Consider the following 25,840-nt stretch of genomic DNA (forward strand, 5'->3'; position numbering starts at 1 on the left):
GCTTGTTAGTCCTTTCTTTCGGGCCTAGAACTTGCTCTTCCTATCCCATCTCCTTACAGTGAAGGAACATACCACTTTAGATTTCCTGCAGGAAACTTAGGGCCCATCCAGTCTCTCCCCTCAATTCGGGGGTAGAACTTAGGATGATACGAAAGGAAGCAGTTTTAATGTTAGAAAAGCTTTATTAGAAAACTGTCACCCTGAACTGGTGTAGCATGTGATGGGGTGCTGCCGTTTACTAAAACCGACTAGAAATATGTTTGCTTCCGAAGTGGTCCTTGTACAAAATGTAAAAAGCACTCTCTGGTGGGACTTGTGCTCTGCCCCTTGATATCCCAAAGTATCCCACCAGTAGCTATGGGTACCCATTTTACAGATGGGGAAACTGAGGCACCAAGATGGCTGTTGCACCAGTGGCTACACAAGGCAGTGGTTCTTAGAAGCTGCATTTCTCTGCCTGGCCCAGGTTGGAGGTGATGGGACAGTGGGGGGCAAGTCTGTTTGGTGTTTTCCCCAGTTCCCGAATCCAGAAGGGAAGGTGCTCGGGGCAGGACCACAGCATAAGTGGGAAACCGCTCAGGAGCTGTTGAAAGTCTGGAAGGACAGTCTTTGGGAGAGGCAGGAAGTCGGGTAGGTGAGAGGCTGGTGCTTCTGGTGCGGCAGCCTGACTGGGAGGCCTAGTCGGAGACCTCGCTATAGTAATACTTGTGGGCAGCCGGGGTCGTCTTCCAGCCGGCTGCCCGAAATTCGATGATCTCCAGCAGCAGCAGCTGGGCCAGGGAGCTGAGGCCACTTGGGAGCAGGAAGCCATCCCGGATCAGGACAAAGAGCTCATCCATGCGCTGTCGGTTCATCTTCTCCAGCTGCTCCCCCACCCGATGCAGCTGGAGCACCAGGCAGTCCACCTGTGGGGGAGGGCAGTGGGAGGTGACCCCCAAGGCAGTGCCAGCCCATCACCGAGCAGCCGTGAACGGAGCGCTTGCAGGGTTCCGTGCTTGGCCCCAAATGCTCATTTTCTCCTGTCATCCTCACACCACCTGGTGGGTATTAGCCACATTTTACGTGAAAGGAGACCAGTTCAGGACTTACCTAAGGTCTCTTGGGCCAGGCTGGGTGCAGGCCCTCTCTGTAAGCTGCCACTTAACCCAGCCTTTCTACCCCTCTCCTCACTGCCTAACTGATGGGTTTCTGGGCCATGTGTATCCACAGCTGGATTCTTATCCCAGGTTAGCTTTCCTACTGGGGACAAAGCCTCTGAGCCTGTAGGTTTTGGCTGCTCTGTTCTGGATAAATTCCAGGCCTGGCAGCTTATCCTGGAACTGAGGCAGGCCTCGCATGTCCCCACCAGGCTCCTACCCTAAGAAGTGATGCTCTCGGATGCCTCCATGGACAACAGGCATCTGAGACTGCCCCCCCCCCCCACAGCTGTCCGAACGGGTCACCCACCTCCTCCTCCTTGTTCAGACTGTCAGGCTGGGCCAGCCGGAAGAGGCAGTCATAGACGGGGTTCACCAGGGCCATCATGGGCATGTTGTTCACCTGTGGGGGGGAGAGTGGGGACCAGAGCACTGGTTTAGTGGCTGAAGGAGACAGGCTGTCTCTGCTGCACAGGGTGACTACCGGGGCCTCACCCTCAGGTAATCAAAGATGTTGCAGATAAAGGTGACATAGCAGACCCAGCCCTGCAGGGACCGGGCTCGCAGCTGCTCCCGAGCCTGGTACTCCTGCTGCAGCCGGTTCAGGAGTCCTCGACGGAAGACACTCTGGCCTGCTTGCTTGCTCTCAGCCTGTGAGCCAGGGAAAGGATGGTGAGCAGAGGGCGGTGCCATGGCAACCCTCACCCAAGCTTCGGTGACAGAGGACCCTCCTGTCCATCTCTCTCCACCCGAGGGGAGCCCTGTGCATCTCTGCCCTGCTGGCCAGGCTTTCTGCCCTGTGCTGAGGTCTTTCTCAAAGCATCTTCCGCTTTACCAGTCCCGGCCAACCTGAATGATGGCATAGCACATGCGCCCTGCTTCTTTACTGAAGACGCAGTCCTGCAGAGAATGGTCCACAATCACATTGGCCACCTTCTCCAAGTCCACAGCACCTGGATCTGGGGTAGAGACAGGTGGGAATCCAGAGCTGCTGAATTACCACATTTGCCTCTACTTGCTTCTACGGGGATGGGAGATACTTACAAAAGAGCACTCCCATTATAAACCTGACGTGTAAAGAGACCAGAAGATACGTGGAGAAGTAACCACACACAGGAGCAGCTCTACCGTGAGCCTGATGGCCCACTCGGAGGAAACCAGAAGGGTTATGTGGCCACTACAGACTAATCAAAGAAGGCCAGTTTTTTTAGAGCACACATCATTTCCTGGCACTAGGCTGAGGAAGGAGCACTGAACAGCGATGTACTTGACAGCAATTTCACGGAAGAAAGTGTTCTTAACAATACACAGTGTTCTTCTAATACATGAACCCTGACAAGAGCGGTCCAGTCAGGGCCTCCCCAACAGGCTTAGCTTGGCATGTGATGGGCATTACTAATTGTTAGCTGAGTCAAACTTCTGGGTGCTGCAGAAGGCACAGATCCAGGCCAATTACTACGTCTCCTCTGCCAAGCACAACGCTCCATCCTCTGTCCCAAGTCAGCCAGCTCTGCACATTCAAGACAGCCTCCTGTGGCTGAAACCTGGTCCAATGTCAGGGCTCAGGAGACGACTCTCTTCTCTGTGCTCCAGCCCCTTTCATGGGAACTTGAACTTTAAAAAATGGCTTTACTGCCTGAGAGGTGACTCTATGATTCACACTTTGAAATGCTGGTCTAAATGTAGCTTGTCCTCCAGTCCAAGAGTGACTTACTCGCTCCTGCTCTCAGAAAGCAAAGGGACAGCTGGGCATTCTGGGCTGAGACTCAGGTCTCCAGGCCTGACACTTTGGACCATTCTGTACAGCTCAGGGGGGCGCCCATGCTCACCTTTGAGTGCTGTCTTCAGCAGCTGCTGAGTCTCTGCGTCAAAAGACTGGATTTTATACTCCTCTCTACCAGGCTCCCCCATGACCATTCAGCCCCAGCAGCTCTTTACTGGGGTGGGACTAATGACAGCACCTAGGGAGGAGGAGAGGGGCAAGGGAGAGGCCTCAGGTGTGCACTGTGGGGCCAGGTTCCGATCCTGCACGCCCCAGCCAAGGCTGGCCCGCACACTGAGACAGGTGCTCCCAGCCAGTCCGTTGCATTGGGCGGTTGGCTGAACGCCCACCAAGTTTGGCTTCTGGTGGAGACTGGGCACCAGCCAGGCACCTGCTGCTCAGTTTAAGAACCCCAGTAGCTTCTGGGATTACACAAGGGTAAAGAGGTGAAGGTGAACGTGCCTACCCTCTTGTCTCCACAGGAGGTAGGGTTATTCTCAGCTCATACCAATGTTGGGGTGGGGTGCGCAGCGCTGGGGGTGTGGATGGGGGCACATCAGACACTTGCCCTGTCTATATAAGCCAGCCTGGAAGCTGCTGGCCCAGCAGACTTCGGCGAATGACCGGGCTGGGGACACCGGGCAGCTGTCTCAGCAGGGTTCCAAGCCCCGTCTCCCCTCCTTCGGCTTTAATCAGAGTCCCTCTCAGTCCCCAAACCCGCCCTTCCAGCCCTCGGCCTGGCCTGTGTGGGTGGGTGCGGGAGCCCGAACTGCCGCCGTCCCGGCCAACTTCTCCCAGGGACGGACTGGTTAAACTCGCCTCCCGAGCGGCAGAAACCCGGTCCTGCCCACTCAGGACTCCCAATTCCTGAGCTCCATTCTGGACCCTTCCTCTTAAAGAAGAGAGGAGCGGGATGACGCGTCTCCCAGCGGCGGTCCCTGTGGGAGTCCCCTCTCCGGACGCGGTGCCTCCCCGCTGGTCAAAGGAGACGACCTTGGGGTCTCCAGAGCCAGGCAGCTTCTCCAAACCCGGAACACCCTGCCCGGCGGCGCAGGGTCGCCGTCTGGAGTCCCGCGGACGAGAGGCGGCACGAGCGTCGGAACCCACCTGCCGGGCCGGCGCCGCGCCCGCGTGCCGGGAGGCTGCTCGGAGAGCATGGTGCGCGCGACCCCGGCCGCCGCGCAGCAGCAGCTGGAGTGGCTGGTCGGGCCTCGAAGCCGCTTAGGTCATTTCCGAGTGCGGCGCCGGGGCGGAGCCCGGCGTGGATGGGGCGGGGCCCGGCCCGGCCCGGTTCGGGAGGGGCGGGGCGGGGCGGGAGCAGTCTCGGCAGCGCCACCTGCCGGAGTCCCGGGGACGCTGTCCTCACCGCTCGTCCTTCGGAGGTCAGTGGAGGTACCACGGGGAACATCCGCGACGCTGTCCCCACCCTGTCCTCACTCGACTCGCCCGCGCCGGGCGAGACCTACTCCTCGGCCCACAGGAAGCCATTGGTAGCAAGTGGTGGCACCCTACCCCGTCCCAACGCCTGGGGCTCGGGCTAAAACGGGTTCCAAAGAGGAGACTTAAAGATACCCTGCGGAGGTAGGGCAGTGATGGCTGGAGGGGGCAGGAACTTACAGGTCGTGGCCTCTTGCCCCCGACACGAGAAGGCAGGGGTGCCTGTAACGGCTGGATCACTGCTCCCCTTTCCTTCTCTCCTACTCCAAGTACAAACAGTACTGGTAAAATAAGTTGAAAACCAGTGGACCAGCCCAAGAACCCCATCCCCCTGCTAGCCTGTGACCCGCGAAGTTCTGGGGGTGACCCCGAAGTTGGTTAAGCTCCTAGCTTGGTCTTGGCTGGGGCTGGGAAAGAGGCATAGGCCTAGCAGCTTAGGGCCCTCCCTGAGGTCGGCCCCGGGTTGCAGAAGGGCAACCAGAAGGGGCTGGAAGAGAATTGCCTCTTTTCATGGTGTGGACAAGAAGTGTCCATGGCGACTTCCTGTTGCCAGAGTTCTCTCCTCTGATTAAAACAGCTGGCGGGAGTGGTCACCAGAAAAATGAGGAAGGACGGCTGCAGCAAAAGAAAGTAATGAGTAGAAGAGATGAAAAGAATAAAGTGTACTTTATTCCACTCAAGTGGAATTTCTTTAAAAATACATTCAGGCAGCTGCCTTCCTGCAGCCCCAACCCAGGCCTCCAGTGCCCCAAACCCTACCCACAGCCTAGATCTTCAGAATTAGCAGCCAAGAGCAGGGAAGCTTCAGGAGTCAGGGTCCCAAACATACCACAAAGCCCCAGGTCAGAGCCCAAACAGTTCTTATGACAGGAGTCCGAGGGCCACGACACCCACACAGGCTTGCTCCCAGCCTGTGCCTTCCTCCTAAGCCATTGCAAAGGCTGGAGCCAGATCCCAGTCTCAGAGCAGGGTAAAGTCCTGCAGGGGACTCCTGTGCTCCTCCATGCTGGCCTCCCCTGCACAGCCAACCCTGCAGGCTGGGCTGCCCTGGGTGGGTACATAGTGGGGCAGAACTGGGTGGAAAGGGTGGTGCTTGTGTTCTGTAAATTCCCTCTCACCCCCGTCCCCCTAAGTGCAGTGTCTCCTCTGTGCACAGATGAGTAGATGTAAATTCGTGTGCTGACAACCCTCGCCCCCAATTGTGCCCTCAGCAGGCTGTCTGTCCGACCCTTTCCTTCTATCATCTGCTCACATGGCTGCTTCAGAGCTGTGGCCCTTCAGGGATGACAGAGGATACACACAGCACCTTGGGGCACCCTGAGAGGGCAGCTGATGCCAGCTGGCTCAGCTGTAAGCTTCCCCCCACCCCATGCAAGAGGAGTGATCCCAGGTAGACTAGGGAGAAGGGCCCCCATCTTCACCCACAGTCCTTCCCATCAGCACAACCCCCCACTGCCTTCAGGCTGCTGGGACCTGCCTACCACCCCCCACCCCCCCCCCCCCCCCCGAGGCCCTCAGCTGTGCTCCATTGTCCAGGGGAGAGAAGAGCCTGAGTGGAAATTAAGACATGAAGATCTGGGCATGGGGTGCGGGTGGGGGGGCGGTTATAAAGTGGCCAGTTCTTCCCCCAGAACTAGAAGCAAAGCTGGGTGAGGGATGCAACTACTTAGAAAAATGGCATCTGAGGAAGGCAACGGTCCCCTCCCTCACACTTTGTGAGGAGGGATGATGAGGAAGGGAAAATGGGAGTGAGATTAAGGAATGTGCTTGTAGCTTCAATGTGTATTAAATTAGTTGGTGGGAGTAAGAGCCTACACCAGAGGACCAGGCCCTGCCAAGGGCCCAGTCCCAGCCTTCGTGCTCCGGCCACGGCCCCACCCAGAGCAGGGACAGTTCTCTGGGTGGAAGGGGCTAAGAACACAGGGTAGCAGCTGCTGCCTTTCCTGTGAGCATGGGCTACAGAGAAACCACCGCAAACTCCTCGGACCAGCATGGCTGTGTCCCCACAGACCGAGTCCTGTGTGCTCTCCTTGCCCTTCTGGTGACAGACACGCTGGCTGGCAGGGATGGAGCGGGCGGCAGCTCTCAGTGCAACACAAGATCGTAGGTGAGCCTGCCTTCCTTCGGGAGGTTGCCCTTCCTGCCCTCGGGCCTAGCTGTCCGCCTTCTTCATGTGGTGGAAGAGGTTACAGAAGAGCTCATACCAGAAGAACACGAAGCCGGTGGAGAGAGCAGCCTTCAGCAGGCTGGGGGACAGGCCCTTGAAGAAGCCCCTTGGGCCTTCCTCTCGAAGCACCTGCCGGGCACAATCCAGGAGGCCCTTGTAGCTGCGAACCTGGGGAGAGGAACAGGGAGGGTACTTGGTGGAGGGCAGAAGAAGAGCTCAACACGTGGGTGTTGGCTGTACTCTTTTGTCAGCCCAGCACCCGGCACATCACAGCTCCCAATAAACACTTGCTGGACAAAGAAATGACAAGGCAAAAAGGACAGAAAAGTAGACCTTTTCTTTCTCTTCCAAGTGGACTAATAATTCAGACTGAACAGATGTACCTAGAAATCAGCACTGGACAGAGCTCCTACTGACTGCGCCTCTTAAGGACCCTCTTCCCAAAGGCGCCTCCCACCCTTTATCCCATCCCACCTGGTTCCCTTTGGGTGGTTGATCTGAATCTAGCCCTTGTTAGCTTTAGCCTCCAGTCTGGCCTTCTCAGTTGACCACATATTGCTGCCAGACTCGCGTCCCCAAGACACAGCTCCCTCCAAATCTCCAGTAACTCCCCGTGGTGTTGGCAGTGGTATTATAAAGAACCAAGGGGTGCCTGGCTGGCTCAGTTGGTAAAGTATGCAACTCTTAATCTCAGGGTTGTGAGTTCAAGCCCCACGTTAAGTGAAGAAAAGAAAGAAAGAAAGAAAGAAAGAAAGAAAGAAAGAAAGAAAGAAAGAAAGAAAAGAAAAGAAAAGAAAAAAGAAAAGAAGGAAAGAAAGAAAAAGAGAAGAGGAAAGGGGAAGGGGAAGGAAGGGAAGGGATCAAGTCCACACTCCGTGGCCTGTATTCAGAGTGTTGCTCCATTTGGCCTCAACTTCCCTCCCTGATCTGTCATCATCCACCACCGGTCCTCCCACAAAACCAGCCACACAGTCTGTTAGAAGCAGGGCCTAGCTCCTCTGCCCTGGGCTCTCGCCAACTGTCCAAACTCAAACCGTCCTTTCAGGACAAGGAGGAAAAAGGAGGACAATGGAAAAAGGAGGTTATAAAAACCTTGTGAACAGCTCCATATTTGTTCAAATGTATACACGTACGTTTATGCAAAGAAACAAACCTAGAGCCAAAGATTCTGCATGACTGCTACCTGTGGGTAGGTGGTGTTGGGAGTTATGTGTGATTTTAATCTTTCCGTCTAGCAGACTTCTCTGAATTTCCTACAAAGATATATTACAACTAACCCCATTCTTTCCCTTCCCTCAAGTAAGAAATCCTCCCGCCCTTCCCTGACTCCCAATCCATCCCACCCCTCTCTTCTGGGTGAAGAATGAATCCATGTATGAGTCGATCAGATTTAATTCATTCCTCTCCAGGAACCACTACAGAATAAAGCAAACAACTCTATGTGCCGGTGGGAGTCTCCTTCTCCGTGTTCTTTAGTATTTTGGGGACCTTTCTCTGGCCCAAACTGAATCGAACACTTTTTAAGAGGAAACACCGAGCTCTCCTTCACCTGGATCGTCCCACAGTGCCCAACATGCACGGGGCTTTGTGTGTGGCTTTCCCGCATTTCTGGGGGTCCCCAGGGACAGGTCAGGGATGACAGGGCTGTGGGGGCTAATGCTGCCCAATGGGCAGGTGAGGGACAAGACTCAGAGCTCTCTGAGGGGGACGGCTCACCTGGCCAAAGGAGGCTCGGGCCTGCTCAAACCCTCCGACCTGCAGCCGTTTCTTGAAGAGGTCCAGGGGGTACGTGAGGGCCTTGCTGATGACTCCGGCTCCACTGCCACAGAGGAGGTTTTTGAGGTTCTCTGAATCAAAGTGGGATTGAGGGGGATAAAGGAGAGAAGTGTTATCGGGGGCAGACAAGTTCAAGGTCAAGAGCCTAGCCCTCCACCGTGAAACAAAGACCCACCAGCACCCTGAGTCTGAGAACCACACACAGCTATGTTGGGGAAGAGTGACAATGAGGATGGAACAGAAGTGAGGGCTTGCCGTCTGCCGTGAGACTCGGTTCAAGGCTCGGGAGGGACCAGGACGCCCACCGCTCTTCCCATCCTCCTCAAACAAGAACCAAACAAAAGCCACAACCAAAACCAGGCTGCGTGTAAGTGGGACCTCAGACAAAAATGAAAACCATGACCAAAGTCAGAAATAAATTTTGACGGTGCCACCGATGGGGTGGCAAGATCCGAAAGCGAGGGAGGGTCTACAAGCAGCGGGACTGGTTTGGTTGGCTGGGTGTATTACAGAGCAAGGTCTGGAGAGCGGGATGTCTTAGCTTCTGACAGGAAGCCCTTCTTTCCCAGGTGGTTCAGAAGGAGGTGTTCTGGCTTGGGGGAGGGGGTGCAGCGGAGACCCAGCTTCCCTTCGTGTGAGGGCTGTCTCACCGTTTTTCCTTCCCTCGGCAGGCATGACCCACTCATGAACGTGCTTCAGGGCGTTATAAAAGGAGAACTGGAAGCCAGCGTAGGGGAAGATGGCGATCAAGGTGGGGTTCAAGCCTTTGTAGAAGACCAAGGGGCCTTCGGTCCTGTACATGGTCACCACGGCGTCTCGAAGGGTTTTATACACCTGGACAGACATGTGCAGCTCGAGTGAGTGTGGGTGCCGGTTTAGCCCTAGAACGCCGCCCATCACATGCATCTCCCCTCACCGAAAATCCCAGCTGCCAGGAGCATCACTTGTCCTGCCAAGAGGACAGAGAAAATATTGGACAAAAACTCCAACAGTGGGGTTTTCCAGCAACAACCTTTCTAGCTCTTTACAAAACTCATCTGTCTGCACAAGTGCACACAAGAATGTGCCCAGAGACAGCTGCCACAGTGTCCCGCACAAGAGCAAAGACGCAATGTCCACCCCTGGGCACAGGACGTCAAAAGAACACAGAGCAGCTGTTAAAACGCCATCTATGTGGCTGATAAGGGATCATCCCCCAAACAGACAGCTAAATGAGCACAGCGGAATGCAGAACAGGTATGGTGCTTGTGGAGGAAAAAAACTATGCAGAGATTATCCCGCACAAAGATCCACAGGAAACAAGGAAGGGCGAGCATCACCTCCATGCGGGGAAAGCTGGGGGCAGGGGAAGAGGGAGATTGCCTTCCACCGTTTTAGATTCTCTGGGTATTTGCCAGGTGCATATATTTAACCTTTTGTGAACTGTCAGCAGGCCATCTCCATGTAGGAAGACAACAGGGCACGGGTTTTGCTTCTACTCAACATATACTCTCTGCAGTGGACCAGAGGCGGTTGTGGGCGCAGCGAGGCACGGCCCAGACAGGGCAGCTGAGGGAGTTACTCTGCACGGAGAAGGGAGGACCCTGGCCGCCTCCTCACCACTTGGCTCCCAGACGCAGACAGCCACACTGAAGGATTTCGCCCCGGGGGATGTCCACGAAAGGGCCAGGACTCAGAGGAAGGCCATGAGGCAACAAGCCTGCCAGGCACCCACAGTCCCACTCTGCTTCCCTGTGCCCCCTTTAACACCAGGCTGGCAGCCAACGGACACACACATCTGAGGAAAGCCTTCATAAACAACGGAGACCAGGGGCACCTGGCTGGCCCAGTCAGTAGAGTGTGCGACTCTTGATCTCAGGGTCATGAGTTGGAGACCCACGGTGGGCATAAAGATGACTTACAAAAAAATAAAAAAATAAAAAACCCAGAAAACATAATGGTCGATGGGAGGCACAGAAATCATCTGGAAGGAAGAAACAGTATAGGCAAAAGAAGAAAACTAAGGGAAATGGAAACCAACCACAGAATTGGAAGTGATATTCTCAGGCCACAGAGAAGGGATCACCTCCGTGATATTTTTAAAAGAGGTAAGGGGAACGCCTGGGCGGCTCAGTCGGTTAAGCGTCCGACTTTGGCTTAGGTCATGATCTTGCAGTTTGTGAGTTTGAGCCCCTCGTCGGGCTGTCTGGTGTCAGTGCGGAGCCCACTTTGGATCCTCTGTCACCCCCACTCTCTGCCCCTCCCCAGCTTTCGTGCTCTCTTTCAAAAATAAATAAGCATTAAAAAAAAAAAAAAAAAAGGTAAGCTTCAGAGAACAAGACAAGCTCTTGAGAGAAAAATCTTTGTGAGTTTGAATTGGGCAAAGATTTCTTAGATAAAATACCCAAAGCAAAATCCATAAAAGAACAAATTGATAAACTGGACCTTACCAAATTAAAAGCATCTTCAAAAGAGACTATAAGAGACAGGGGCACCTGGGTGGCTCAGTTGGTTGAGCATCTGACTGCGCGTCAGGTCATGGTCTCATGGTCTGTGGGTTCGAGTCCTGCGTCGGGTTCGCTGCAAAGCCCACTTCAGATCCTCTGTCCAGTGTGTCCAGGAAAAAGGTCTGGACTAAAGGGTCCAGGAAGTACCCATCACAACAAATGACAGAGGGACCAGTGCACGTCACTGGTAAACTTCTAGAATGTCAGGAATCAGAAAGGGATCCTGAAAGCTCCCAAGGCAGGAAGGGTGATAGTTTCATATAAAGGGTCATTAATCAGAGTGATTCTGGACTTCTCCCCAGCAACACTGAGAGCTACCTAGAATTCTATACCCAAATCATGAGTCAAGTGTAAGTAAGGGTCAAATTAAGGCATTTTCTATCAAGGCTTCTCTAAAGAAGCCATATCTCATGTTGTGCTCCACCAAAATGAGGGATTAATCAAGAGAAGACACAGGACCCAGCAAGAGAATTTCTAACAGAACAGCTGGCAACAGTCCTGGGACAAAGAGTCCACACTGAAGCCAGAGGGTGAAGGCTGCCAGAGTGGAGGGCTCCAGAAGAGGCTCTGTAATAAAGTGGGACAGATGACCACAGGCTGACCCTATCAAGAGGACAACTTCACGATGAGCATGCAGAAAGCTAAACAAATAAAATACAAGGCAATCACTAACTTCAGGCAAGACAAAAATATAAAAGAAAATGTAATCATAATGTATTTCAAGGCTCAGCAATAACATTTACATAATCATATCTGCAAGACACTGATATTGATCTAGCCAAAATCTAGAAATCAGGTATACTGTAATCAGACAAAGGAGGAAACACAAGCACACGAGGGTGATGGTAAAGAGGTAAACTCTCATCTTCCACAGTAGCCATCAAGAGTTAATGTCTGTAATTTAAAAATTAGAAAGAAGGGGTGCCTGGGTGGCTCGGTCGGTTAAGCGTCCGACTTCGGCTCAGGTCATGATCTCACGGTCTGTGAGTTCGAGCCCCGCGTCGGGCTCTGTGCTGACGGCTCAGAGCCTGGAGCCTGTTTCAGATTCTGTGTCTCCCTCTCTCTCTGCCCCTCCCCTGTTCACGCTCTGTCTCTCTCTGTCTCAAAAATAAATAAACGTTAAAAATTAGAAAGAAAAAGAGACAGGGGCGCCTGGGTGGCTCAGTCAGTTGAGCGACCGACTTTGGCTCAGGTCACGATCTTGCAGTTTGTGAGTTCGAGCCCCGCGTCGGGCTCTGTGCTGATGGCTCAGAGCCTGAAGCCCGCCTCAGATTCTGTGTCTCCCTCTCTCTGCCCCTTCCCCGCTCATGCTCTGTCTCTCCGTCTCTCAAAAATGAATAAACGTTAAAAAAATTTTTTTAAATAAAATAAAAAAAGAAAGAAAGAGAAAGAGACAGAGATGTAGAAGGTTAAGCATGCTATGAAGAATTAGGAAGTAAATAATGGAAGAAGAGCCACGAGTATTAAAGTGGTTGCCTCTTGGGGACTGGAATCAGGGTGGCTGGTGTTTTCTTTATAATTCATGCAGAACCACCGGACTTTTTAACCTATATTGCTGATTAAGAAACATTTTAGGGGTGCCTGGGTGGCTCAGTCGGTTAAGCATCTGACTTCAGTTCAGGTCATGATCTCGTGGTCTGTGATTCAAGCCCCACCTCTGGCTCTGTGGTGACAGCTCAGAGCCTGGAGCCTATTTCAGACTCTACGTCTCCCTTTCTCTGCCCCTCCCCTGCTCGTGCCCTGTCTCTCTCTCCTTCAAAAATAAGATAAAAACATTAAAAAAAAAAGATGTTACCAAAAAAACCAGAAACATTTTAAAGTTGAGGATTTACACCAAGGCCACTACTGATCTGCAGCTTTTTTAAAAAAATTTTTTTAGTGTTTTATTTATTTTTGAGAGAGAGAGAGAGAGAGACAGAGACAGAGCATGAGCAGGGGAGGGGCAGAGAGAGAGGGGGACACAGAATCTGAAACAGGCTCCAGGCTCTGAGCTGTCAGCACAGAGCCCGACGCGGGGCTTGAACCCACAGACCGTGAGATCATGACCTGAGCCAAAGTTGGACCCTCAACTGACCGAGCCACCCAGGCGTCCCTGATCTGCAGCTCTTAAACAGATCTTTTCCATTCACACAGATGATTTCCTGATCATTCCAGAATCTAGAATCCGCATCTCAATCACCTTAGCTAGAGGTAATGAGCTATTCTCTTTTCTCTTGTATTTTTTCCTTCTCACAGACTTCTTTGGTTAATTTATTACTGAAGTATAATTGACATACAATGTTATATTAGTTTCAAGGTGCACCTTCTCATAGATTTGTTTTTTTCCCCTAAAGGCTGGGCAGTGATGGAAGAGGACTCTAGCATCCCAGAGCAGGGAAGGTGATGGAGTGTCATCCCTCATTTTTCCTCATCCCCGCAGCCACCATGTTGCTGAGGTCTGTCTGTCTTTTCCATCTACAAACACCTTTCGTCCCCATCTCTCTGCTCAGTGCCTAGGGCCCCTCATCTCATTTCCCCATTAGGAGAAACCTCTATTTCCCACTGAAGTGCCATACAGAGGGATCTAGTTCTCATGCTCCATTCATGAGCTCGCAGGTTGTTCCCAGGGCACTTTGCCCTTCTGAACCACAAAAGTCATCAGGATGTCTCTTGAACAAAAGGACTTCACCAACCCAGGATCTCCAGCCCAGGCAACACCAAGAACCAGCAGAACTGAAACCACAGTTATTCTTAAGCAGAGCGTCATTCCCACCCTAAAGCAGAAGGGAGATGGAAAAATTCTTCCGTTGAGAAGAATCGGGTTGAGCATGGGCACACGCACACATACACGTGCACGCACACGTACTGCTGTTCTTATGTAAGTCCAGGAAACGGAGATTATGGTGGGGAGCTCTATTTCAGGATTTAATCCCTCCCTTTCACTCAGTAAGTTCTTCCTGGAATCTGACTCAAACTTTCGGTGTAAACCAAAAACAACTCTCACAATAACCCAGCAATACGATCTCAAGTCTCACTCTCCCGGACGCCCTCACCGTCCACCTGCTGTTCAGGATTTGTTCTGTCTCCCACGTGAGGCTGTGAGCACCCTGCACGGGGCTCAGCACAGTTACGGGTGTCACAGATGGACCAGCGGAAGGGACGCAAACCCCGGGTGCTCCCACTTTGTTTCCTCTAAGGAAAAGAGCCCCACCTCCTGGACCACCTTCGGCCACTCATTCCCGCCTCCTCTGGCCCAGCCACTCACCTTGGGCTCACCCTGAGCTGCAAAGCGGGTGCGCAGGACGTCCACAGGGTGCACGGCGAGGGTGGCCGTGCTGGCAGACAGGCCTCCGCACACAAAGTGCACTGAGAAGTCGCGGGCATCGTACTTGCTGGCTCTGTGCACCAGCTCGGTCAGCAGTTCAAATGACAGAAACTGCAAGATCATGTGACAAAGTTACTGACAACCCCCCCACCCCAAAACGCCACCATGATCCACGCGCGGCCCGGTTCTACAGGCGAGGAAATATTCTTCTTAGGCAGCGATGGGACACGATAAACATCTAATTTTGTTCAGAGCACAAATGCCATTTTCTACTCACATATTCTACTGTGAGGAGAGCCAAATATCCAAAGGGTTAAGAAAATATACGAGAAAAAATTTTACATCAGAAAGTTCTACTCCTCAACTGAGTTTCCTCAGAACCAGGGAAGCAAGGCCCTTATTTGATTCTCGGTGGGCAACCCCGGGGCTCACCTGGCGGTGGCACCGTTTGACAGACGTTCTGCCCTGGAGCAGAAATTCTCTTGGGAGAATTCCACATGTTCCACATTCTATGGCGTAAACCGCCTTTGCTCAGATCTTCCCCAGCCAACTCAGATGGGCCAGGGTCCCGAGAGCACGCTGCTGTATTTATTCATCACGCTGCGGTACCTGAGTGCCAGCTGCTGAGGCTGAAAGGCACGGGCACGTCAACTCATGAGCTCCCGACCCGAGCCATCGCTGTGATGTCATAGGAAAAGCAGGCAGGGACTGCTCGGGCCCCAGCTGCCCAGGTGGGCATCCCGGCTCGGCTGCCTTTCCGGCTAGTGACTTTGGTTGGGGTCATTACCTAAGCTCTCTCTGCCTGGTCTTCCGTCTATAACACAGGAGTGACCACAGAACACCCCTCAAAGCGCTTAAGGCAGAGCCGGGCTCACCGTTAGCACCACACGCAGGCAGCCTACTACCACCACTCCGACTGTACGGCTGCAAGCCATCCGCCACGAAATCAACCGGCACCGAGCCGCACGAATGTGTGAACAAAAGTCAAGGAGCCTGGATTCTCATCCTGGCCCCACCACTTCCAGGCTGTGTGGCCTCTGGCGGCTCGCTGACCCTCTCTGTGATCCACGTAACGTCTATTCTATCTCCCTCACAATACTGCTGGGAAGTCTAAAGGCAGCACAGACGTGAAAATGCTATTTTGAAAAAATGCAAAGATTTGTATCGCCCTTTGCCAAGCATGGCGTCAAGGCAGTCTCCTAGGGGCAACATCTAATATTCAGTCGGTGCAAAGTGCCCGCGGTGGGGAGGAGGTGCGCAAGGGAATACCCGTGGTATAACTCAGTCTGACTGTCTTCAATTTCAGACTTCAAACTTCAGGTAGTTTCGCAGTTAAGACAAGTAAGAAGTGTGGTGGCCGCTCCTGCTGCCCTACCCAGACAGGGTCCCTGCAGGCCCCACCCTCCCTGTGTTCCTCTATTGAACAACTCCAACCCAGGGGCCTGGCCCGTTCCCCTGCCACCTACTTGGACAGCTCCATAGCCTATAGAGAGAAGCTGGGCTGGGATGTGTCCTTTCCAGAATGCTGTCGGGCCTTCCTCCAGCAAAATCTGTCTCGCAGCCTGGAGGATCCCGTGGTATTTTGCACCGGGATCACTGCGAGACAGGCGCTCAATCTGAAGCTAGGGATCAAAATTGAAAAAGTCAGGACAACAGGAGCAGGTGTGGGGTGAGAAGGAGAACTTTCAGAAAAGGTTAACAAAGGCAGCAAAGTGCTTCTCCTTGACAAAACTCCAAGAAGAGAGAACTTGCCCTCTAGCCCATTATGTGGAGCGAGGGGAAAAAGGTACCTGGAAACGGATCTTGATGACATCCAAGGGGCTGATCATCACCCGCGTGACAAGTCCAGACACAGACCCAGCCACCGCCACCTCGGAACTGGAGATATTCCTGCCATCAGCTTGGGGGTCATAGCCAACCATCCCTGCCCTTGGCCCATACAACGTCCATCAGTTTCAGGCTGCAAGCAAGAGACGTGGAGTAAACACCAGAGCAAGTTCTTAGGGTCTCTGCTCATATGCCACCTCCTCAGAGCAGTCCTCCCGGACCATTCCATCTAAAACAGCACCTACATGCCCTCTTGTCCCCTCGCCCTGATTTAGTCTTCTTTATGGCATTAGCACACTGGACGTTTATTCTGCACGCTTCTTGTCACCCTCCCCCCCTGGAATGTGAGCCCGTGAAAATGTGGCCTGGCTCCCATTTGCCCATCCCTGTATTTCCAGCGCCTGGAACAGAGCCCAGCATGGTGAGTGGTCATATTTGTTAACTGAATGAACAAACAGGCTTGGGCGGAAATCATTCACTTCCAGAGATCAGCTTGCTTTCCAAGACACCTGGCTTTATGGCCAACTCCCATCCAAGGTAAAGTCCCAGGCTGAGCCAGCATGACAGCAGATGAGCATGGAGGGAGACGTCAGACATGCAGGCTCCAGGAGCGGCCCATGGGACTCTCCAACAAGCCCACGTGATCCCAAGGAAGAGCCCAGAGACTCCTTAGCTTTCTCCATTGCCTCCCCAGCTGCAGCAATGGCGGGGGGGGGGCTGCTAGGCTTTGAAATGATACTTCCTGGCCCACCCGATCTCCACCGACCTCCTCGACCTCACCCTGGACCTCTCTTCAGCCACTTCAATCAGGGTGGGCTCCGCTCTGGACAAGTTTCTGGAAAACACTGCTTGAGTTCCTACTGCCAGCCTCGCCTCTGCATCTACTGTCCCCCATGTCTGAAACACAGTGGCTCTTCCCCACCTCATATGCCCCCACTCACTCTTCCCCTGTAGCTCCTCCCCCTGCACCAGGGCTCAGCTAAAGAGCATCCCCGCCACGGACCGGACTCCTGTCCTCTCTAGCATTCACAGCACTCGCTCTGGTTGAGAACCACTGTTGTCAAGAAACACTAGCAATGGTGTATAAAATGGCACGCATCACATCACTCTTTGTAAAACTGGATATAACACAAAGGGATGCATAAATACACTAAGTCACATCCAAGCAATGGACTCGTACGTCGCCATTAAGAAGAACGAGCCAGAGTGATACGCACACTTGAAAAGATGTCCATAATACACTGAAACGTGAGGCAAAAAAAAAAGCAGCAGGTTTCAGAACAGCGTGTCTAGCAAAACCCCATTTTTGCAAAAGTAAACCAGCAAGACCTATGACACTGTGTAGGGTAGTAGAGAGCACGGGGCAAAGTCTGGAACAGCGCACCCGCCAACAGGCTGGTTAAGATCACCTTTACGGGAAGGGTTGGGAAAGGAAGACAAAAATACATCTCTCCCTTTCTCTTTCTTTTTTTTAATGTTTATTTTACTTCTGGGAGGGAGAGAGAGAGAGGAGAGAGAGTGTGTGCGTGCACATGCGTGAGCGGGGGAGGGACAGAGAGAGAGGGAGACAGAGACAGAGTCTGCAGTGGGCTCCGGACAGCAGACAGCCCAATGTGGGGCTCGAACTCACAAAACATGAGACCATGACCTGAGCCATAGTCAGATGCTTAACCGACTGAGCCACCCAGGCACTCCTCTCCCTTTTTCTTTACATAATTCGATATCATATGAATTTGTTACAAAACTAAATATAAAAGATTTTAGAAGGGACCGCAGAACCAACCTAGTTTTTGAATACTAACAGTTACAATAAAGTCGGTGCCCACAGAGAGACAAGGTCCATCCCACCACTGATTCTTTTTCTCCTCTGGAACTCTGAGAGCCCCAAACTCACGCTTCTGAAAGTAGGAAAGTAGTGCTCCAATCCATCCTTAAAATTAACAAGGCATTTCCATGGGGCTCTCTCAGCAAAGTATTCTAAAATATTTTATTAAAAGTCTAATGGTATGGGAGTACCTGGGTGACTCCAGTCGGTAGAGCATCCAACTCTTAATCTCAGGGTCATGAATTCAATCCTCGCACTGGGCGCGGAGCCTACTTAAAAAGAAAAGTCTCAGGGCACCTGGGTGGCTCAGTCGTTTAAGCATCTGACTCTTGATTTCGGCTCAGGTCATGATCTCACAGTTCGTGGGATCAAGCCCCGCATCGGAGTCTGCACTGACAGTGTGGAACCTGTTTGGGATTCTCTATCTCCCTCTCTCCCTGTCCCTCCCCTCTCAAAATAAATCAACATATATTAAAACAAAAACAAAAACAAAAAAAGCCTCATGATGTGAAACTGCCACCCCTCCAGGAATGTGTCCGTTTCTCGGCACTTTCTTCCCCACGCTCTCAAAGGAGGAGGGAGATCTGGTCTTGCCCACCAACTTCTGAGACATTAATTCAAGCTGCTTCTCTCCAGGCACCTGTGAGAAACAGATGATTGACAGGCAAAACCTCCACTGCTGAGGTCTCACTGAGCAGGGTGAGCTCTCTGCCATCAGGAAGGGAATGAGGTATTTCTACAAATAAGCTGCTGTGCATAGCTGGACATAACATTAAATCTCATATCAGTAAACTTAAGTTCTGCCTCCCTAGTACCCCGAGAGGCTTATTTAACCTGGGTTCCCATCCCTCTCCTGGAAAATGAGAATGATGTCCGCCCTGCCCAGCCCAGACTGCTGGGAGGATCATGCACGATAACATATGTGGTAGTTTTGTAAAAAAAAGGTAAAAGTTTTATACACGTGAAAGGGCTGGTTAAATATAGTTCAGTAGTGACCTTACGTTTCCCGCTTGCTGGATCTCCTTCTTGTACCAGTAAGCCTTGATATTTATCTAGAGACAAAATAAAAATGAAATAGAGCTATACGCATGATATATAGACTAGAGCACCCAGAGGATGGGGGGCCGCTGGAGTGAGTGGCAGGGTGGATGGGGTGCGTGAGAGTTTGCCTTGGCCAGGCCATCCCCCTTCTCTTACTGCGGAAGCCCCTGAGATCGGATATGAATGGTGAGCTCGGGTGCCCGTGTGCCCAAGTGTTCAACGGGGGGGGGGGGGATGTCCCCGCAGGTGTCCCCGCGTGTGGACGCAGGTGTCCAGGACTGGCTCGGAGCGTCTTCTCCCCGAGTCCGAGAAGATGCCAGCCAAACAGGCACCCACGTGTATGGGTGTCCCGCGTGTGTGCGGTTTTGCCTCCTGCGCCGCTGAAGATGCTTCTTAGGTCAGGCGTGACACGAGTGCGTACAGACCCTCCTCCCTCGTGAGTGCTGGCGCGCGTGTGCGACCCCCGGGTCCCCAAACGCACGGTGAGGAAGTAAGAGGTAGAGGTCACTCACCCGGCACGAAGGGCGCGGCCAGGCTCCGCGCGCTTCTCTTCCTATCTACTCCAGCAGTCTCACAGCAACCCTAACTGAACTCGGCAGTAACTGACGGGCTCCGGGGCCAATCACTGCGCAGCTTCCGACATACGCTGGACCAATAGTTGTACAGTCGTAGAACCGCAACGCCTCTCGCAAGGTGTAGCTGGGTAATGTAGTCCGCCGCTACGAAGGCGGGTCCCCGTGCAAGAAGTAGAGCTTTCTGGGAGATGTAGTCTCGCCGCGCGCGTGGCGCGTCCCCAAGTCAGGCTGCGCCCTTGGAGGTCTCGGCGCCAAGTGGTGTGTGGCTTTCGTCGTCCAACCGGCAGGTGGAAGCTTGGGGTGCACTGAACTTGACCCGTTTTCCTCAAAACCCTCGTAGTCTCAGAACCCGGACAATCTAAACTTGGGAGAGATGGCGGGAAGTTTAGCTAAAACCGGGAGGACTTGGGAGTGAGACTAGATGGGTTTTTGAAACCAGGAAGAAGACGGCAAAAATGTAGAGGTTTTGTTTTCCCCTAGAGTTTATTATGCATAATTTCTCATTATAAAAATGATATAGAAATACATTACAGACCCTACAGAAAATGTAGACACGAAGGGAGGAAGTGAGTCATACCACCACTCAAGCCAAGTAGCATCAGCGTTTTTTGCAGGACAGTATTCCCGATTTTTAAATTGCATTTTCCACATTAGTACAATCACTTTACGCACACTTTTAAACCATTTTCATTGCACAAGTTAAAACATTCATACATATACAAAAGTAAAATAGCCTAATGAACACCATACAGTCATTACTCAACTTTAACAATGAACCAATTCATGGTCAATTTTGTGTCCCTTATCCCTGCACCTGTGTCGCCCCCTAACATTATTTTGAAGTAAATACCAGACAACATATGATTTCACCAGTTAACATTTCAGAATGTATCTTTAAAAGACAAGCACTCCCCTTTTAAAGCATATCCCCCAAACCTACCATCCCCACCCCCCAAAAAATTAACTATAATTTTTCTAATATTATCAAATATCAAATTAGTGTTTACATTTCCCTGATTGGCCTATCATTTTTAATGACATTTAAAAATGTCATTTTTTTTTAAAGTTGGGCTAATTGCTATCCAGGCTATACACTGGAACTGGTTAGTATGTCTCAAGTCTTTTCAAATCTATGGTTTCCCTCTTCTCTGATTTTTGCTTGCAATTTCTTTCATGTTCTTCTCATTTCTTTTCCTTTCTCGATTTGTTTTTTAAGAAACTAGGTGGTTTATCCTGTAGCGTTTTCCCCAGTCTGGATCTGGCTTGTGGCATCCACACGGCATTGTTTTATCATCTTTCTCTGCCTCCTGTGTTGTTTGCTAGGAGGTCTGATCAGATCAGGTTTGATTTTTTATTTTACAAGATTACTTATTGCGGACTTCTATAAGGAGAATCACAGTGCCTGCGTGTCTCTCATTTTGTGATGTTTGCAGTCATTAATATCACCACACTGCCTGGGGGTTGTAAATAGTGACATCATTTCAGCATTTATTAGCTGGACTATCTGTAAGAGGAATATCCCTTCATTGGTTAATTGATTATATGAAGTACACTTCATAGAAGAAAGGCAGGATAAATGTGTGACTCTTTATTTTTAGCAGTTTTCAAAATAATTAACTGGTTGCCTAGTATCTTTCAAAGGTGATTGATCAAGGAGATTTTTTATTGTTATTATTATGACCACAAAATGTATTTTAAACGTATTTTATTTACATTTTTATTTGTTTTCTAAGTAAGCTCTACCCCCAACATGAGGCTTTAATTCACGATCCTGAGATCACGAGTCACATACTCTACCGACTGAGCCACCCAGGCGCCCCCACATAGGACATATTTTATATCTATCATTTGAACATATGGATTTGAACAGATTTGTCCTCGGGGCACCTGGCTGGCTCAGTTGGTAGAGCATATGACTCTTGATCTCGGGGTTGTGAGTTCAAGCCCCATCTTGGGTGTAGTATTCACTTAAAAAATAAAATAAAATAAAGAACCATATTTGGCTAGTGGGTGCCTATTCAAGTTGCCTCTGAATCCTTTTGGCAAAATGTCTAGCTTCCTACTTTCTGGTGTAACAGGCTTTCTGGTGTTCTAGGGTCATCACAAGTTTTAAACAGTTTTATTGGAGTATAACTGACATTATGTGTCTTTTAAAAATGTTTATTATAGGGGCGCCTGGGTGGCGCAGTCGGTTAAGCGTCCGACTTCAGCCAGGTCACGATCTCGCGGTCCGGGAGTTTGAGCCCCGCGTCGGGCTCTGGGCTGATGGCTCAGAGCCTGGAGCCTGTTTCCGATTCTGTGTCTCCCTCTCTCTCTGCCCCTCCCCCGTTCATGCTCTGTCTCTCTCTGTCCCAAAAATAAATAAATGTTGAAAAAAAAATTTAAAAAAAATGTTTATTATATATATTATGTATATTATATATGTGTATACATATATAATATATATGTATATATATTATATTAATATTACATATTAATAGGTATATATAATTATATATATTATACATTATATATATATTATTTAATGCTTATTTTTGAGAGAGACAGAGTATGAGCAGGGGAGGGGCAGAGAAAGAAAGAGTCACAGAATCCAAAGCAGGCTCCAGGGTCTGAGCTGTCAGCACAGAGCCCGATGCGGGGCTTAAACTCACGAGCCTTGAGATCATGACCTGTAAAATGTTTATTATATTTTTGAGAAAGAGAGCACAAGTAGGGGTGGGGCAGAGAGAGAGGGAGACAGAGGACCCAAAGCAGGCTCTGTGCTGACCACAGAGAGCCCAATGCAGGGCTCAAAATCACAAACCGTGTGATCATGACCTCAGCTGAAGTCAGACGCGCAACTGACTGAGCCACCCAGGCGCCCCAACAATTTTATGTTCTGACGTGTGGTGTATATCGCCACAAAAATAGCGAACATATGTCTGTGACTCCAAAAGATTACTTGTGCTCCCTCACTATCCCACCCTCTTCTCCCTCCCTCTTCCCCAGGCACTCTCTGATCTGCTTTCTGTCATCATAGGTTAGTTTGCAGTTTATAGAATTTTCTATAAATGGAATTATATATGATGTCCTTTTTGTCTGGCTCCTTTGCCTCAGCATAATTATCTTGAGATTGATCCACACTGTGTGTATCATGAGTTGATTCCTTTTTCTTGCTGAGTAGTATTCCACCGTATGGATATACAACACTTTGATCATCCAGTCACCTGTTGATGAATATGTGGGTTGCTTCCAGTTTGGGGCAATTACAAATAAAGCTGCGATAAATATTCACATATAAGTCTTTGTATTGACATCTTCATTCATTTCTCTTGGGTGCAAATCTCAGAGTGGAATGGCTGGATCACAGAGTCAGTGTATATTTGACTTTGTAAGAAACTGCCAAAGTGTTTTCCAAAGTAGTTGTACCATTTTACTTCCCCACCCCCACCCCTGCAGGATGACATTTCTAGTTCCTCTACCTCCTTGGTAAGGTGATTCTTTATGAATCTATCCATTTTAACAGATATGTAGTAGTATCTCATTGTGGTTTTAATTGCATTTCCCTAGTGCCATATCTTTTGAATATCTTTTTGTATGCTTACTTGCTATCCTTGCATCCCTTTGGTGCTCAAATCTTTTGTCAATTTTTTAAGCTTTTTTTTTTAATGTTTATTTATTTTGAGAGAGAGAGACAGAGAGACAGAGCGCGAGCAAGGGAAGGGCAGAGAGAGGGGGAGACACAGAATCTGAAGCAGGCTCCAGACTCTGAGCTGTCAGCCCAGAGCCTGATGCAGGGCTTGAACTCACGAACTACAAGATCATGACCTGAGCCAAAGTCAGATGCTTAACTGACTGAGCCACCCAGGCACCACTCTGTTGCCTATTTTTAATTGGATTGCCTTTTTTTTTTTTAAAGGAGAGAGAGCAGGGGGGAGGGAAAAAGGGAGAGAGAGAGAGAGAGATAGGGAGAGGGAGAGAATCTCAAACAGGCTCCATGCCCAGTGCCAAGTCCAATACAGGGCTCAATCCCATAACTCTGGGATCGTGACCTGAACCAAAATCAAGAGTCAGACACTCAACCGACTGAGCAACCCAGGTGCCCATGGATTGCTTTGTTTCTTCGTGTCGAATTTTGAGAGTTCTTCTCTTTTCTGGATATAAGCCCCTTATCATAATATATGTAGCTTCTCATGAGCTATGTGGCTTGTCTTTTCACTCATGTCTTTCAAAGAGCCCAAGTTCTTAATTTTAATAAAGTCAAGTGTATTGATTCTTTTCCTCTTTTACGGATCATGCTTTTGATATCATATCTAAGAGTTCCTTGCCTAGCCAAACAAAACAAAACAAAACAAAACAAAACAAAACAAAACATTTTTCTTCCACATTTTCCAATAGAAATTTTATAGCTTTAGGTTTTACATCTAGGTCTCTGATCCCTTTTGGTGCTTGTTTGCTTGTTTGTTTGTTTAAGGAAGCTCTAGGCCCAGCCTAGGGCTTGAATTCACAACCGCAAGTCACATGCAGGTTGCTTGGTTGCAGGAAGAGCATACGATTCTTGATCTAGAGGTCATGGGTTTGAACCCTACACTGGGTCTAGAGACTACTAAAAAAAATAAATAAACTTAAAAAAAAAAAAGAGTCACATGCTCTACTGACTGAGTCAGCCAAGCAACCCTGGGTTCATTTTTGTGTATGACATGAGATATGGACAGAAGTTCTTCCTCCTTTTTTTTTTTTTTAATTTTTATTTGGATATTTCATTGTTTCAGCACTGGAAATCACTGTGGTTTTTGTTGTTGTCATTGCTGTTGTCGAAAAGTCTATTCTTTTCCCATTGAATTACCTTTTGTAACTTGGTTGAAACTCAGTTGCTCTGGGGCGCCTGGGTGGCTCAGGCTGAGCGCCTGACCTTGGCTCAGGTCATGATCGCACTGTTCGTGAGTTTGAGCCCCGCATCGGACTCGCTGCTGTCAGTGCAGGGCCTGCTTCGGATCCTCTGTTCCCCTCTCTCTCTGCCCCTCCCCTGCACATGCTCTCTGTCTTTCACAAATAAACATTTTAAAACATCAGTTGTTCATATATATACAGAATTTTGAGTTCTGCTTTCCTTTGACAAGCATTGTCCACATGGGAAGTGGATGGTTATAAATGTTATGGTGGCCCACAGTGGGCAGAACCAGGTACAGAAATCTGACATTTTGTCCTTCATGGAAATGTTCTCCACTTTGCCCTTCAGGGCACCCCCTCACCCCCACCCCCGGTCCTCACTCACCTCCTCTGTCTCTTTGCTTAGATTGCCTTATTTTCCCATGAAAGCCCAGCCTCTGTTATATCTCTGTTTTCATCAGTTTTGTGGACTGACTGGCTACCTCTCCCACATAATCTCTTCAGCTCTGGAGATCTTTGGTTCTATTTTGTTCTGGACTAGAACAAGCCCACATTTTAGAACAGGTCTCCCCACGGTCACTCAATAGGTAAGGCAGCAGGACTTTGGCTACTGGCTAGTTGTAGGCTGAGTTAGACTCAGGGAACTACAGATCGCAAGAACTGGAAAGACTCATGGAAATCACGTAGTCCAGCCAGGGCCCAGAGGGGCTAGGCGGTGTGCCCAAGGTCCTTCAAAGGCAGATGGCAAATTCGTGGCCCAGCGGAAATGAGATCACTGGCAGGTGCCAGCCTTCCTGGGCTCACACCTTGGCTCCGGCTTTTGCATATTTAAAATCTGGTCATCTCATTTTAAGTTAAATATACTAAGTATATCCTATCGTGCGGAAAGAGAAACCGGAGAAAAGCGGTTCCCGTCAGCTTGGGGAAGTGAATCCTTCTGTGACCTCATCAAAATTTACCCTAAAGAGACCTATTAAAAGCTTCTTTGGATTTCCCCTGACTTCTCAGAGGAAGTAAATACCTCCTTGGCCTTGACCACATAGGGTTGGTATTTATCAACTCCTCCACCAATGATCTGTCCAATCACAGGCAAAAGAATCTCTTACTGCCCGAGCCGTCAGCTGTGCCACCAAGAAGAGTCCTGAGAGCCAGGAGGTAATTTGCTGTGGCTCTGTAGCCAGGCATGCCTTCCTTTGGGCCACGGTTTCTCTACCTATGAAGATGGAAGTGTTAGGGGCACCTGGGTGGCTCAGTCGGTGAAGTGTCCGACTTCGCACAGGTTATGATCTCGCTGTTCACAGGTTCGAGCCCCGCGTCGGGCTCTGCTGTCAGCTCAGAGCCTGCTTCAGATCCTCTGTCCACCCCCCCCATCCTCCCCTGCATGCGCTTTCTCTCTCTCTCTCAAAAATAAATATTAAAAAAAGAGGGAGAGATGGAAGTGTTGGACTACAGGGTGTCCAAGCTTTGCTGCCTCTGTGCTTCCAAAGGTATAAAAAATCTGCATTTTTAGTAAGCATCCCAAGGGTTCTCAACTTCAGCTGATGCCAGAATCATCTGGGGTGCTTATTTAAAAATGCGGGTACACCTCCTTAGGGATACTCATTCTGATCAAGCAGGTCTAGCATGTGGCCCAGG

The 25,840-nt window shown here is 50.3% G+C and overlaps 2 protein-coding genes across 6 annotated transcripts; both read right to left on the reverse strand.

Moving 5' to 3' along the window:
• Nucleotides 1-162: 162 nt before the first annotated feature.
• Nucleotides 163-6,656, reverse strand: MIF4GD (MIF4G domain containing). 3 transcript variants are annotated; one of them, XM_047831608.1, is made up of 6 exons: nucleotides 6,540-6,656; nucleotides 2,966-3,097; nucleotides 1,986-2,095; nucleotides 1,632-1,787; nucleotides 1,447-1,539; nucleotides 163-905 (listed from the first exon to the last, which is right to left on the reverse strand). In XM_047831608.1, exons 2-6 carry the CDS (start codon nucleotides 3,051-3,053, stop codon nucleotides 678-680), a joined length of 675 nt encoding a protein of 224 aa, XP_047687564.1. In that variant the 5' UTR covers nucleotides 3,054-3,097; nucleotides 6,540-6,656; the 3' UTR covers nucleotides 163-677. The 3 variants fall into 3 exon arrangements, with proteins under 3 accessions (XP_047687564.1, XP_047687562.1, XP_047687563.1); XM_047831606.1 differs by lacking the exon at nucleotides 6,540-6,656 and adding an exon at nucleotides 4,006-4,849; XM_047831607.1 differs by lacking the exon at nucleotides 6,540-6,656 and adding an exon at nucleotides 3,718-3,981.
• On the reverse strand, nucleotides 4,983-19,656 carry SLC25A19 (solute carrier family 25 member 19). 3 transcript variants are annotated; one of them, XM_047831602.1, is made up of 8 exons: nucleotides 19,274-19,656; nucleotides 18,722-18,772; nucleotides 15,859-16,028; nucleotides 15,535-15,690; nucleotides 14,009-14,179; nucleotides 8,929-9,112; nucleotides 8,219-8,349; nucleotides 4,983-6,670 (listed from the first exon to the last, which is right to left on the reverse strand). In XM_047831602.1, exons 3-8 carry the CDS (start codon nucleotides 15,988-15,990, stop codon nucleotides 6,488-6,490), a joined length of 957 nt encoding a protein of 318 aa, XP_047687558.1. In that variant the 5' UTR covers nucleotides 15,991-16,028; nucleotides 18,722-18,772; nucleotides 19,274-19,656; the 3' UTR covers nucleotides 4,983-6,487. The 3 variants fall into 3 exon arrangements, with proteins under 3 accessions (XP_047687558.1, XP_047687556.1, XP_047687559.1); XM_047831600.1 differs by having other exon boundaries at nucleotides 18,717-18,772; XM_047831603.1 differs by lacking the exons at nucleotides 18,722-18,772; nucleotides 19,274-19,656 and adding an exon at nucleotides 17,912-17,972.
• Nucleotides 19,657-25,840: the final 6,184 nt, after the last annotated feature.

This window comes from Prionailurus viverrinus, chromosome E1 (assembly GCF_022837055.1).
Source record: "Prionailurus viverrinus isolate Anna chromosome E1, UM_Priviv_1.0, whole genome shotgun sequence".
NCBI lineage: Eukaryota > Metazoa > Chordata > Mammalia > Carnivora > Felidae > Prionailurus > Prionailurus viverrinus.